Source organism: Sander lucioperca, chromosome 11 (assembly GCF_008315115.2).
Source record: "Sander lucioperca isolate FBNREF2018 chromosome 11, SLUC_FBN_1.2, whole genome shotgun sequence".
Classification (NCBI taxonomy): domain Eukaryota; kingdom Metazoa; phylum Chordata; class Actinopteri; order Perciformes; family Percidae; genus Sander; species Sander lucioperca.
The window spans coordinates 24,634,492-24,648,887 of NC_050183.1; the positions used below are offsets into that span (position 1 = coordinate 24,634,492).

General features: G+C 39.3%; 1 protein-coding gene across 1 annotated transcript; it reads left to right on the forward strand.

The window, feature by feature from the left end:
* The first annotated feature begins 637 nt into the window (after positions 1-637).
* LOC116067099 (macrophage mannose receptor 1-like) lies at positions 638-12,303 on the forward strand. Its single transcript, XM_036007459.1, has 5 exons — positions 638-869; positions 5,069-5,109; positions 8,331-8,687; positions 10,293-10,622; positions 11,850-12,303. Coding segments are annotated over exons 1-5 (1,071 nt in total). The 5' UTR covers positions 638-867; the 3' UTR covers positions 12,191-12,303.
* The last annotated feature ends 2,093 nt before the right edge of the window (positions 12,304-14,396 follow it).

Genomic DNA, 14,396 nt, shown 5'->3' on the forward strand with positions numbered 1-14,396 from the left:
ACACACACACACACACACACACACACACACACTGCGACACACACACACAAAAAAATGTCAAAAACTTTGAGAAAAGTGACAAGTGTCGAATAGACGACCAAAACGTTGGATTTTTTTTTAACATTTTGACCCAGAAAAACTAAAAGTTGCTCAATGGGTAATAGGTAATACCCTACTGACCTCTAGCTCTGCATCCAACTCAGCCCCCAACCCCCCTATCCCACCCATAGTGTTCTATAGTAACTACACTCATACATAGCCATATTCTACTGCTCTTCATACTCTTCATCCTGCACATACACTTATTCTCACTACTCTCATAATGTTACTGTTTCTGCACTACAATGGTACTGTTACCACACTGCACATAGCTGTACATACTGTACACATCTGACTATATGGTTCATAATGAATATCCATATTTATTCTGTTTTTCTTATAATAATACACTCCATATATCTATATTATTCTTACTACTATTATAATGTAAACCAACTGTACTCTACTGTCTACACTGCACTATATTCCTTGTCCTGTCTATACTTTTATATCACTTTACACTTTTCTGCTCTTTTTGCACTTCTGGTTGGACGCAAACTGCATTTCGTTGTCTTTGTTCTTGTACTCTGCACAATGACAATACAGTCGACTCTAATCTGATCTAATCTAATGTTTAGATGAAGGAAACAGTGGGAAGTTTCCAGGGAATGATACAGATCTGACACGTTAATATTTTAATATTCAAATGACGACAACAAAGGGACAGCCAGAGTGTCTGAAGAGGATCAATAAGGTGTTGAGAGCAGTCTCCGTCGGCACAGAAAGGGAGAAACATCAGAGCAGAGGGAAGCTGTGGACATTCACAAGATGTAAGTTATAAACTCAGCTGTTTGATTTCACATTTTAATGTTTGTGTGGATTTGCAGAAGAAGGATTGTATTCAACGTAATACTGCATGTAAAATCTGATTTATATAATGATGAGGTTTCCAGTTTTCCTTCAAACTCTTTTTGTTCATTTCTCAATATTTAAGTTATCTTCTCTGATACATCCGGGGTCCTCAAACGTATCACTCAAAGGTCTGCATCTAAAAACTATACGCTACAAATATGAGTATTAACAGATTTTGATAATTTTTTTGAGGCATTTTTAGGCCTTTATTTGACAGGACAGCTTAGATTTGAAAGGGGAGGGGGGGGGGCGGGGATGACATGCAGCAAAGGGACGCAGGTCAGAATTGAACCTGTGACCACTGCGGGCAGGGACAGAGACTCTGTACATGGGGCGCACGCTCTACCAGGTGAGCTACCGTGACGCCCCATGTCTGTACATTTTAACAGGAGTTGTCCGTAGAACGTGATTCACATTTATATTTCTGTTTTTTACATTTCAATTTGCATAATAATTTTCCTGTGTGTGTGTGGGTATGTGTGTCTGTGTGTGTGTTTGTGTGTGTGTGTGTGTGTGTGTGTGTGTGTGTGTGTGTGTTTGTGTGTGTGTGTGTCTGTTTGTTCTTGTTTAACTATATTACTTTACTTTAAAGGTGTGTTTGAGGGTTAAGACTTGGTTTTAGGATTAGGGTTAGAATTAGGTTATGGTTAGGGTGAGGGTAAGGGTTAAGGTTAGGCATTTAGTGGTGATGGTTAAGGTTAGGGTAAGGGGCTAGGGAATGCATTATGTCAATGACAGGTCCCCACAACGATAGTGCCACGCACTATGTGTGTGTCTGTGTGTGTGTCTGTGTGTGTCTGTGTGTGTCAGTGTCTGTGTGTGTGTATGTGTGCGTGTGTGTGTGTCTGTGTGTGCATGTGTCTGTGTCTGTGTATGTCTGTTTACACTTTTAACTCTGTTTTTATTATTTATTTTTCGACCTCTTTGACTTTATTTCCAATGTTCTTGCTCGTCGTTTTTTTGCCGTTTGTCGCTTTTTTCTGCATTTTTATTTTTTATTTTCTGTTGGCTATTTTAACCGTAGGAAACCTACACACATCATTTATGTTTTTTAACTACGGGACAAAGTCTGAGTAATGACCTGACAGAACATTCTCTGTTATTTTACAGACTTATTTCTTAGAGTGTATTTAAGGACGAACGTCCACAACGATTGGCCTTCACAGAAATGTTGAAACAACATACGTTTAAGCAAAGGTGGGTAGAGTAGCCTAAAATTGTACTCAAATAAAAGTACTGTTACTTCTGTATAATATGACTCAAGTAAAAGTAAAAAGTAGTCATCCAAATAATTACTTGAGTAAGAGTATAAACGTGCTTGGTGAAAAAACTACTCAAGTACTGAGTAACTGTTGAGTAACGTCTGATTCATTTTTTAACACAAGCATTTCAATCAGACAGACAAAAATACAAAATAATCATCTTTAGGCAAATTATAGTTCATCCAATCAATAAAATAAATTAAAATTAATTAATTAATTACAAAATAGCTTAACCTAAAATAATCCAAGTAAATTCAAGGACTTAAAAAATAAAATCAATAAAATAAAAAACAAATAAGCACAAGTAACACCCTGGAAGAGGAGGACTTGTCTAAGTCTGTGTACTTAGTTTGTTGGGGTGAATCCTCTTTGGATAAAAAAAAAATCTGTGAGGCTACAGGGAGATCAAGACATTAAAAGACTTATCACATCAAATTGGATGGATATACTTATGATAAATATGGATGGACGTAATCAAATTCGGATGGATATACTTATATACATAAATATATATATATATATAGGAATTTAGCTTATTCACCGTAACCCCCAGAGTTAGATAAGTCTGTATATACCCTTCTCATCTCCGTGCGTGCTGTAACGCTGTCTGACAGCCCCAGCATTAGCTTAGCCTAGCACAGAACCTGCAGGTGAATGGTTCCAGTAATGCTCCGAATTGTGACAAAAGTGACAAAATAACGCCAACATGTTCCTATTTACATGTTGTGATTTGTAGAGTCACAGCGTGTACAAAAAACAACGTAACATGAGACACAGCCATCTTCTAACCGTAAACTAACCGGGAACTATATTCTCAGAGGGCGAAGCTCTGCTACTTCTGCTACTTGGGCGGAGTGATTTGCTTTGCAGCAAACCTGTCTGAGAATATAGTTCCCGTTTTGTTTACGGTTAGAAGATGGCTGTGTCTCATGTTACGTTGTTTTTTGTACACGCTGTGACTCAACAAATCACAACATGGAAATAGGAACATGTTGGCGTTATTTTGTCACTTATTTGGAGCAGTAGGATTACTGGAACCATTCACCTGCAGGTTCTGTGATGGCCTGATGTCAGACAGCCTTACAACGCGCACGGAGATGAGAAGGGTATGTATCGACTTGTCTAACTCTTGGGGTTACGGTGAATAAGCTAAATTCCCAAGAAGTCGGCGTGTTCCTTTAAAACATATGTAACCTAAAAGACAAACATTCGGCTATCCACAGCAAAAAACAAAAAACAAAACGAATTTAGAAAACTTACAGCTACATGTTTCCTCAAGTAGATGTTGAGTTCTTGAATGCTGAAATGTGCGTTTGTTTTGGTAGACACAGAAGACACCGCATAATGTAGCTGCTGTTTCACACTTTTACTAAGGTAAACATGCTTTCAATATGAGGCAAGGGGTGTTCCTCCTCGTCTGTGTCTGCATTGCTGACGGTTGATTCTGACATTTTTGACTGTAAAGCTAACCCATCCCGCCGCTGAGATTGAGTATGGTCACGTGACGAGACTGCACAACTACGTTTGATTGGTGAGACACAGTCACGTGGTCGAGCCTTTAGCGGAAGTCTCTCTCTGTCAAAATAAAACATTAAAATGAGACGTACGCGGGGGGGATAAAAACAATGACGCGTAGAATACCAAAGAGGTAAAAAGAAAAGTAACGAGCTCATTGTAGCCTAATATAGCGGAGTAAGAGTACAGTTTCTCCTTCACAAATCTACTCAAGTAAAAGTAAAAAGTGTGAAGAATAATTTTTTCAAAAACTTACACAAGTAAATGTAACGGAGTAAATGTAACTCGTTACTACCCAGTTCTCTGTTTACAGGAAATAAACAGTACTTTTAGCGTGATGATAAAGTAAGTAAGGAGTGTGTTTTATGATGATTAAAGTCTTGATTATTGACATGGAGTCGGGTTGGTTTAACATAAAACAGCCCCGAAATCACCATCACCAAACCCACCAGACTCCATGTAAATAATCAGGACTTTAATCATCATAAAACACACTTCATTCGAAGTGGACAGAAACAAATTAAAACTACCAAAAGCCATCTTGGTTCATCTGTTCACTGTTCCAACAATCACCACTCTGGTTTGGTTGAAATAAACCCTTAATTCACCCATTTACATGTGGAAATATGCTGGCTCTATACACGCTAAAAGTACTAATTATTTACATGGAGTTTGGTGTAGTTTGGTGATGGTGATTTCGGGGCTGTTTCATGTTAAACTAAAAGGATCTTACTCTTTAACTAAAAGGTCTATCTCTGCAGGGCTCCTTTCATAATGTTGTCAGACACTTAGAATAATAATCTGAGTCTGTCAGCAGCAACAACAGAACTTTTAGTGGACACTAACTGATGCTGAACATTTGTCCTGTAGGGTTACATTACAGCTTGTTTCTTGCTTTGGACCATTTTTAAAGATAGTTGTTCACATCAGTCACTGAGACACAAACACATGGGAACATAGAGTCCAGGTTGAAATAACCCAAAGTTACCCTTTACTTTGCAGCTGAATGTGATGAATAGTTAAATCTTTGATTTGCATCCTGAGGGACTGGGTTATAAACTGTATCCCTAAACATAAAGACAGGCTGTTCTTCTGTCTGTTTCTCCCTCACTCCACCAACATTTGAATATAATTATATAATTTTCATATTTATTTTTAACACAAATTCAAAAAGTCCAACGTATGAATGCAAATGTCACAGTTCAAGGTGTTACACTGTTGACTTGTTTAACTTTTTTGTAACCTCAATAAATGCAACATCTTTTCCAAAAGTCAGTGAGTAATGGTGTAAAATAATCCTGATTTCATACCAAAAATAAGTGTTTATTATCATCTAACAGGGTGAAGATGCAGTGGAGTCTGTTGGTGTTGATTGTGATGGGTAAGTGGATCATCTGGACAGCTCACTCCTCATCAACTCCAACTCACATTTCAGTTAAGAATATGGTTTAATTTAAACGGTGATCTTTGTTTTATTTAAACTGGATTTTCCGGGGTGTAAGTGGCTGTCAGACTCAGATTATTATTCTAATGCTGTTTTTGGTAGCCTACCTGCTCAACTCGCCTCGACAAACTGTGCGTCCATTTTCCGTTGCAGATTTTAGTACCGCCTCAGCGTGGCTGGTCGTTATGCCGTATCGACGCACACACCAGCGCACAAGTATAAACATCAGGCCAGTTGAGTTTGTTCTACAGTTCTGTGGAGGCTCCACCAGAGCTTTCTCCGTAGCCTGTGTAAGTGGCCTGATGTTTATACTTGTGCGCTGGTGTGTGCGTCGAGCCAGCATGTGTGTGTGTAGTTAGGCTACGGTGAAAGCTCTGCTGGAGCCTCCGCAGAACTGTAAACAAGCTGCGCCGCAGTAAACTGCCGTGACAACGTACACACACAAAGAACGTGGAAGGTGTGTTGTTGCCAGAAGACACATTTAGTTTCTAAAGAAGCTGGAGGCAGCAAAAATATACACAGCTGGAGTCGCTTTCACGTCAACTTCTGGTATCGGCTCAGCTCGCTTGGAATCTCAACTGAGGTGGTACTAAAAAAAAGTACCAGGTACTTTTTTTCGTAATAGAAAACCAAAATAGGTGAGTCGAGGCGAGTCGAGCAGGTACCATGTAATGTAAAAGCGCCGTAAGTGTCTGACAACATTATGGGATGGATCCCTACAGAGATAGACCTTTTAGTTAATGAGTAAGATCCTTTTAGTTTAACATGAAACAGCCCCGAAATCACCATCACCAAACTACACCAGACTCCATGTAAATAATCAGGACTTTTAGCGTGTATAGAGCCAGTATATTTCCACATGTAAATGGGTGAATTAAGGGTTTATTTCAACCAAACCAGAGTGGTGATTGTTGGAACAGTGGAAAGATGAACCAAGACGGCTTTTAATATATATGTATATATATATATATATATATATAATTTTTTTTTTCTTCTGTTGAGTTTGAATGAAGTGTGTTTTACGATGCAACAAGTACTGATTATTTATGTGGAGTCTGGTGTAGTTTGGTGATGGTGATTTCGGGACTGTTTCATGTGTAAAAGGATCTTACTCCTTAACTAAAAGGTCTATCTCTGAAGGGATCCTTTCCATGATGTTGTCAGACACTTAGAATAATAATACTTAAATTACTTATTATTTACATGGAGTCTGGTGGGTTTACCGAATGCAATTTGGCGGATGTTTTTATCTTTTTTATTTTGTTTCTGTTCCTGGACCACATTTTGGCATAAACATTTTTTAGTTAGCATGTATTAGCATTAGTGCCTATGGTATAATGTTAACAAATTAAGTCTGGTGGGTTTGGTGATGGTGATTTTGGGACTGTTTCATGTTAAACTAAAAGGATTTTACTCTTTAACATCAGTCACTTAGACACAATAACATGGGAAAATAGAGTCCAGGTTTTAAAACAGAACAAAGTTACCTTTTAATGAACAGATGCTTGTCTAGCTCTCAGCTCCATCGCTGCAGTTTCTTCACTGTTATCAGGTCAGTGTTCCTCCATTGGGGGTCACCTGTATGAGTACCACTTCATTGGAGAGAATATGACCTGGAAAGAAGCCCAGGATTATTGCAGAAAGAACCACACTGACCTGGCCACAGTGGCTAACCAGACAGACATGCAGAGACTCCAACACCATCCAAAGTTTCAAGCCGGAGCCTGGATTGGGCTGCAAGACAACACAACTGCGTGGCGCTGGTCTCAGCCAGGGGTGAAGTTCAACGAGAGTAAATGGTCTCCAGGACAGCCGAATAATGAAGGCAATCAGGAGAACTGTGTGTGGATGAAGGATGACACATGGGATGACACCTCTTGTACTGAAAAGCATAAATTTATCTGCTATGATGGTGAGAATTTGTGGCGCATAGAGTCTGTTCTCCCCTAAAAAAAACTCCCCCAGAAGTCATTTGTTCCAGCATCATTCTGACCTATATTTATGTTTGTAGTGGCGGCTCCCTCTAGTGGCCGTAGTAGTTCTGACTTTTGTCAATTTTAGAAGTTTCTTTCGCCATGCAGTCTATGTGAAAAGTCTTTCTAGGCCATGGGGTGCAGTTCCACCCTTATCCACTAAGCCCTTGGTGGCTTTAAGACATGGCGCTCTTCCTGAAGGTGACCACGTGACGCAGAATGTGACGTAGCTCAGTTTGTTCCCTAAAGTTAAAATAACTCTCCATTTTCTTTTCAAATGGGACATGAACCCCGGTCTCCTGGGTGAAAGTCCTGTGTTTGTTTGACCCTGCCCCCCCCCAACCTGCCTCCTTACCAGGACATTTGGCGCTCTTCTACTTCCTCACCTTACTTCCTGCTTTGCTCCCGTCAGAACTACTACGGCCACTAGAGGGCGCCGCCACTAGAAACATGAATATAGGTCAGAATGATGCTGGAACAAACCACTTCTGGGGGAGTTATTCAGGGGAGAACAGTCTCTGAATTAAAATCACATTATTGTTTTGAAATAAGAATAATGTAGGATTTTATGAGACTAAATAAAAACGTTTAAAGTTTGTCTGTGTGTTCCACAGAAAACAAGACACCCGGCAAAACATTTTATGTTTCAAGTTACCATGAGGTGACCTGGCTATATGCTCAGCGCTACTGCAAAATATATCACACTGACCTGATCAGTGGAGTCAAACAGCTAGAAGACTTCAAGACACAGCGCCGGAAAGATGCAGAAGCTTTCTGGATCGGCCTGTTCAGAGACTCTGCCTGGAGTTGGTCAGATGGGAGCAGTTTCTCTTTCAGATCCTGGGATCAAGATGAACCTAAGAAGACATGTGCTATGACTATGTTAGATGGAAAATGGAGCTCTGATGACTGTGATGAAAGAAAACCCTTCTTCTGCTACAAGGGTAAGTTTATCAGAAGTCTATCTAACGGTACTGTACATCTACATCTGTTTAATGATTTACTTCATTTATTAGTTTATTATAAGATTACGGCCACACCATTTCCAACGTTCTTTTGTTGAACAAACTGGATGTTGAAATTAATATAAAAGGCAGCACTAAAAACAGAACGAAGTTACCTTTTAATGAACAGATGCTTGTCTAGCTCTCAGCTCCATCGCTGCAGTTTCTTCTCTGTTATCAGGTCAGTGTTCCTCCATTGGGGGTCAGCTGTGTGACTACCACTTCATTGGAGACAAGAAGAGCTGGAAAGCAGCCCAGGAGTATTGCAGAAAGAACCACACTGACCTGGCCACAGTGGCTAACCAGACAGACATGAAGAGACTCCTTAGATCCACAAGTGCACAGTATCAAGGTGGAGCCTGGATTGGGTTGCAGCGAGACTGGCGCTGGTCTCAGCCAGGGGTGAAGTTCAACGAGAGTAAATGGTTTGCAGGAGAGCCGAATAATTTAAACAATCAGGAGAACTGTGTGTGGATGAAGGATGACACATGGGGGGATGCCTCTTGTTCTAGACCATATAACTTTATCTGCTATGACGGTGAGAATATGTGGCACATAGAGTCTGTTCTCCCCTAAAAAACTTCCCCAGAAGTCATTTGTTCCAGCATCATTCTGACCTATATTTATGTTTGTAGTGGCGGCGCCCTCTAGTGGCCGTAGTAGTTCTGACTTTTGTTCCCCCCCCCCCCTCTAATCTGACCCACAGGAGAGTTTTGGTCCTCATATCTAAACCAGAGAAGGTAACGGTCACAATTTTAAACAAGTGGTTAACTTTGTGAAATGGTCCCAGTTTGGTTGATAAAAAGATGGAGGTTTGGGTTGTGAAGACGTGACATCACTTCCTGAAGGTGACCACGTGACCCAGAACGTGACGTAGCTCAGTTTGTTCCCTAAAGTTAAAAAAAACTCTCTGTTTCCTTTTCTTTTCAAACAGGACATGAACCCCCGGTCTCCTGGGTGGAAGTCCCCCCCCCCGAGCCTGCCTCCTTACCAGGACATTTGGGGTTCTTCTACTTCCTCACCTTACTTCCTGCTTTGCTCCTCTAGTGGCCGTAGTAGTTCTGACTATCGGTCACGGTTTTTAAACACGTCATCAACGTTGTGAAGCGGTCCCAGTTTGGTTAGTTTAGACACCAAAACTACTGAGTTAAGTTGATAAAAAAGATGGAGGTTTGGGTTCAAACTAGGGATGCACCAAATCCAGATTTTTGGGGTTTGCCGTACCTGAAGTTGCTGCATTCTGGCTGCTGTCTGTAGATTCCTTCATCACAACTCGTATTCTTCCAGATGTTTCATACCAGATGTTGTAACAGCGGTGATGTTGTGTATAGTTTAGGGTCCTCGCCACCACCAGACTAATCAGCATTGTAAATTGAACATGTAGCTGGACTTGAATGGCCTTCTTTTGACTGAAAGTTCTGCCAAACTACACTTTTTCTGCTCACCAGTTCCATTTCACTTTCTCACAGCCTACTGCATTGAACGCTCCACCTACGTAAACACCTTCCTGTAATCAACGGCGCCGTCATTACGTCGACCAGCGTAGCGCGCGGAGTGCAAGCGTAGGGTTCGGTGGAAAATATTTAAGATTCAGCAGAAACCCAACCCCGTCAAAAAGCCCAATATTCAGCAGAATCAGAAGCCCATCCCTTGATTTGGTGCATCCCTGCTCAAATCAGACGTGACTTCACTTCCTGAAGGTGACCACGTGACGCAGAACGTGACGTAGCTCCGTTTGTTCCTTAAAATTAAAAAAACTCTATTTCCTTTTCTTTTCTAATGGAACATGAACCCCGGTCTCCTGGGTGGAAGTCCTGTGTTTGTTTGACCCCAACTTGCTTCCCTAGGTGGAAGGCCCCCCCCCCCCCCAACCTGCCTCCTTACCAGGACATTTGGCGCTCTTCTAATTCCTCACCTTACTTCCTGCTTTGCTCCCGTCAGAACTACTACGGCCACTAGAGGGCGCCGCCACTAGAAACATGAATATAGGTCAGAATGATGCTGGAACAAACCACTTCTGGGGGAGTTTTTTAGGGGAGGAAAGTCTCTGAATTAAAATCACATTATTGTTTTGAAATAAGAATAATGTAGGATTTTATGAGACTAAATAAAAACGTTTAAAGTTTGTCTGTCTGTTCCACAGAAAACAAGAAATCCGGCAAAACATTTTATGTTTCAAGTTACCATGAGGTGACCTGGCTAGAGGCTCAGCGCTACTGCAAAATATATCACACTGACCTGATCAGTGGAGTCAAACAGCTAGAAGACTTCAAGACACAGCGCCGGAAAGATGCAGAAGCTTTCTGGATCGGCCTGTTCAGAGACTCTGCCTGGAGTTGGTCAGATGGGAGCAGTTTCTCTTTCAGATCCTGGGATCAAGATGAACCTAAGAAGACATGTGCTATGACTATGTTAGATGGAAAATGGAGCTCTGATGACTGTAATGAAACCAAACCCTTCTTCTGCTACAACGGTGAGTTTAGCAGAAGGTCTATCTAACGGTACTGTACATCTACATCTGTTTAATGATTCACTTTATTTATTAGTTTATTATAAGAATCAACTTTATTGGCCAGGTTTGCGTAGACAAACAAGGAATTTGACTCCAGCTAATCTTTGCTCTGAAGTACAACACTCACTTAACCACTTAAAGAATAAAAAACAGAAATGACAGTAAGAAATATAAAAAATACTGTTAAGTGTACGGTATAACACTGCACTAGAATTTACAATTTTTTTTTTTAAGATTATTTTTTGGGGCATTTTTAGGCCTTTATTGAAAGGAAAGCTGAAGAAATGAAAGGGGAGAGAGAGGGGGAATGACGTGCAGCAAAGGGCCGCAGGTCGGAGTCGAACCTGAGCCCGCTGCGTCGAGGAGTAAACCTCTATATATGGGCGCCCGCTCTACCAACTGAGCTATCTAGGCACCCTAGAATTTACAAATTTACAAAAAATATACAGTAGCAATTGAAGTATATCAGTGTAGTTTGAGATTTAAGATTTATGTATAAACATAAATATAAATATAGTGCAAGGCAGTTCGGTGTAATGGTCATATATCTGAGGTTCATCGTTGAATATCTTGATAATGATATAACTCACAATAAATAAACAGATAAAGTGTTCTCAGTTCTGCTAAAATACAACAAACTGCTTGTTAGATTTAAAACAAATGAAAGGAAATCATTTATTACTTTCTTTTGTTGAACATATTGGATGTTGAATTGAATATAAAAGGCAGCACTAAAAATAGAACGACAGTTACATTTTAAAGTGCAGTTTTCTGCTGAGATTTTACTTTCAACTGCATCTTTTAGACCGACTTTACTGTCTTTTAAAAGGCTGTAGCGAGCTCCATTTTAAAGTTAGAAAGAAGATGAAGAAGATAGAAGAATCATTAAAACATAGATGATCTAAGGAATCCATTTAGTTCCACATGCTAACTTGTTGGGAAGGTGGATATATAAAGGTTTAAAAGTTTCTCTAAACATACTAGCCGCATCACTGTCGTGCCAATAATGACGTTAAATCAAACCCTCTCGTGTAATATTGCTTCATCACAAAATCTATAATCTAATGTTACAGCTGTTATTTAAACTGTCCTGTTTGTCTCCACGGACGGAGCATTTGGGTCTCACTCATGATTGGTTCCTCCCCTAATTGACTCCGCCCCTGATTGACTCCCCTTCTCCTCTGACAGATTCAGTGATCCTGATCAAGAAGAACATGACCTGGGTGGACGCGTTATACTACTGCAGAGATCACTATCGTGACCTTGTCTCCATCACCAACCAGGGCGAGCAGCTCTGGGTCCAGGAGAGAGCCAAGACGGCCTCCACTCCCTACGTGTGGCTGGGACTGCGCTACACCTGCACTCTGGACTTCTGGTTCTGGGTCACTGACGAGACGGTCCGCTACACCAACTGGGGCCCCGGCCAGTCTGGGGACGACTGCAACGTGTCTGGAGCCATGGACAGAGAGGGAACGTGGGTCAAAAAGATCGACGACAACCACCAGCTTAATTTCATCTGTTCCAAGTAAAAACCAGCAGAATGTAACTAAATAAATTTACTCAAGTACTGTACTTAAGTAATAATGTTGTTGAGATGAGGTACTTTACTTATATCTTAAAGTTAATATTTCAAGTAAAAAAGTCATAATATTTCAAGTAAAAAATTCGTAATATTTCAAATAAAAAAGTCGTAATATTTTGGGGGAAAAATCATAATATTTCAAGTAAAAAAGTCTGAATATTTTGGGGGAAAAGTCACAATATTTCATGTAAAAAAGTCATAATATTTCAAGTAAAAAGTCGTAATATTTGGGGAAAAAGTCGTAATATTTCATGTAACAAAATTCATAATATTTCAAGAAAAAAGTCGTAATATTTCAGGAATAAAGTTGTAATATGTCAAGAAAAAAAATCTTAATATTTTGGGGAAAATATATTTCAGGAAGAAAGTTGTAATATAGTAGACTGGGTAAACCAGCCCAATCTGCTGGTGATTTGATTCCTCCCTGCAGCTCAGGCTGGATACCTGTACGGTTATCTCTCCTGCTTCCATTGCAAATGTGTGGGAACCAATCACAAACTGGCTTATCCACCTGCAGCCTGAACTATGAAGCAAGATCAACATGTCCTGGATTTATTTCAGTTCCCTGGCTCCACTAACCCTAACAACCACGGTCCCGTATAACCTGTGTCACGACGGTGGTTAACAACTAGTTCAACCCAGGGTTTCCTAATCCAGCGGCGAGCGCGTTCACATAAAAGAGGCGGGGTTTGCACAGCACGACCAATCGCAAACATCTACCAGAGCCGCATATTATATATAAGAAGAGCAAATTATAATTCTACATAAATATGAAGAACACAGACACAGTTTAACAGGCAAAACACAATACAGTCGCTGCTTCCTAAAACAGGAGGAAAGCTGGCAGAAAAATAGCCGACGCTGTAAATGCATAAATCACGACGCTTATCAATATCACTTCCCCATCGAAAAAAGTCAGAATTTTTCAAGTAAAAAAGTCGGAATATTTAAAGTAAAAAAGTAGTAATATTTCAGGGAAAAAATTCTAAATTTTTCAAGTAAAAAAGTCATAATATTTTGGGAAAAAAGTCGTAATATTTCAAGTAAAAAAGTAGTAATATTTCAGGAAAAAAGTCAAACTTTTTCAAGTAAAAAAGTTGGAATATTTCAGGAAGAAAGTTGTAATATAGATGTTTTACTTTACATTTTAACAGTGTGGGATTAATACTTTTACTTAAGTTAAGGATGTGTTTTATTCATTTACTCACTTTGTTTGCAGTGGTGTGACGTTGACATACTGTGTGTCCTCTGGGATTATTGAATGGCATTCTGGGAAATGGAGGAATTTATAGCTCAGAGTAAATATTTTAAGAAAACAATTGGTACTATTTCGGAAAAAATTATTTAATATTTCAAGATTCAAGATCAAAATTCAAGATTATTTCATTGTCATTCCAAAAAACATTCAGGAAGTGCAGAACGAAATTCCGTTGCATCAAGTAAAAAAGTTGTAATGTTTAGGTAAGAAAGTTGTAATATTTTGGGACAACCACCATTTTAATTTCATCTTTTCCACATAAAACCAGCAGGATGTAACTAAGTACATTTACTCAAATATTGTACTTCAGTAATAATGTTGTTGAGATGAGGTACTTATATCTCAAAGTTAATATGTCAAGAAAAACGTAATATTTTGGGAAAAAAGTCATAATATTTCAAGTAAAAGAGTCATAATATTTTAAGAAGAAAGTTGTAATATAGATCTTTTAATTTACATTTTAACAGTTTGGGATTAATACTTTTACTGAAGTTAAGGATGTGTTTTATTCATTTATTATTTGTTTGCAGTGGTGTGACGTTGACATACTGTGTGTCCTCTGGGATTATTGAATGGCATTCTGGGAAATGTAGGAATTTATATCTCAAAGTAAATATTTCAAGAAAAAATGTCATAATATTTCGGGAAAGAAGACGTATTATTTCAAGTAAAAATGTCAGAATTTTCAAGTAAAAATGTTGGCATATTTCAAGTAAAAAAATCATATTTCAAATAGAAAAGTCATAATATTTCAGGAAGAAAGTTGTAATATAGATCTTTTAATTTACATTTTAACAGTGTGGGATTAATACTTTTACTGAAGTTAAGGATGTGTTTTATTCATTTACTCACTTTGTTTGCAGTGGTGTGACGTTGACATACTGTGTGTCCTCTG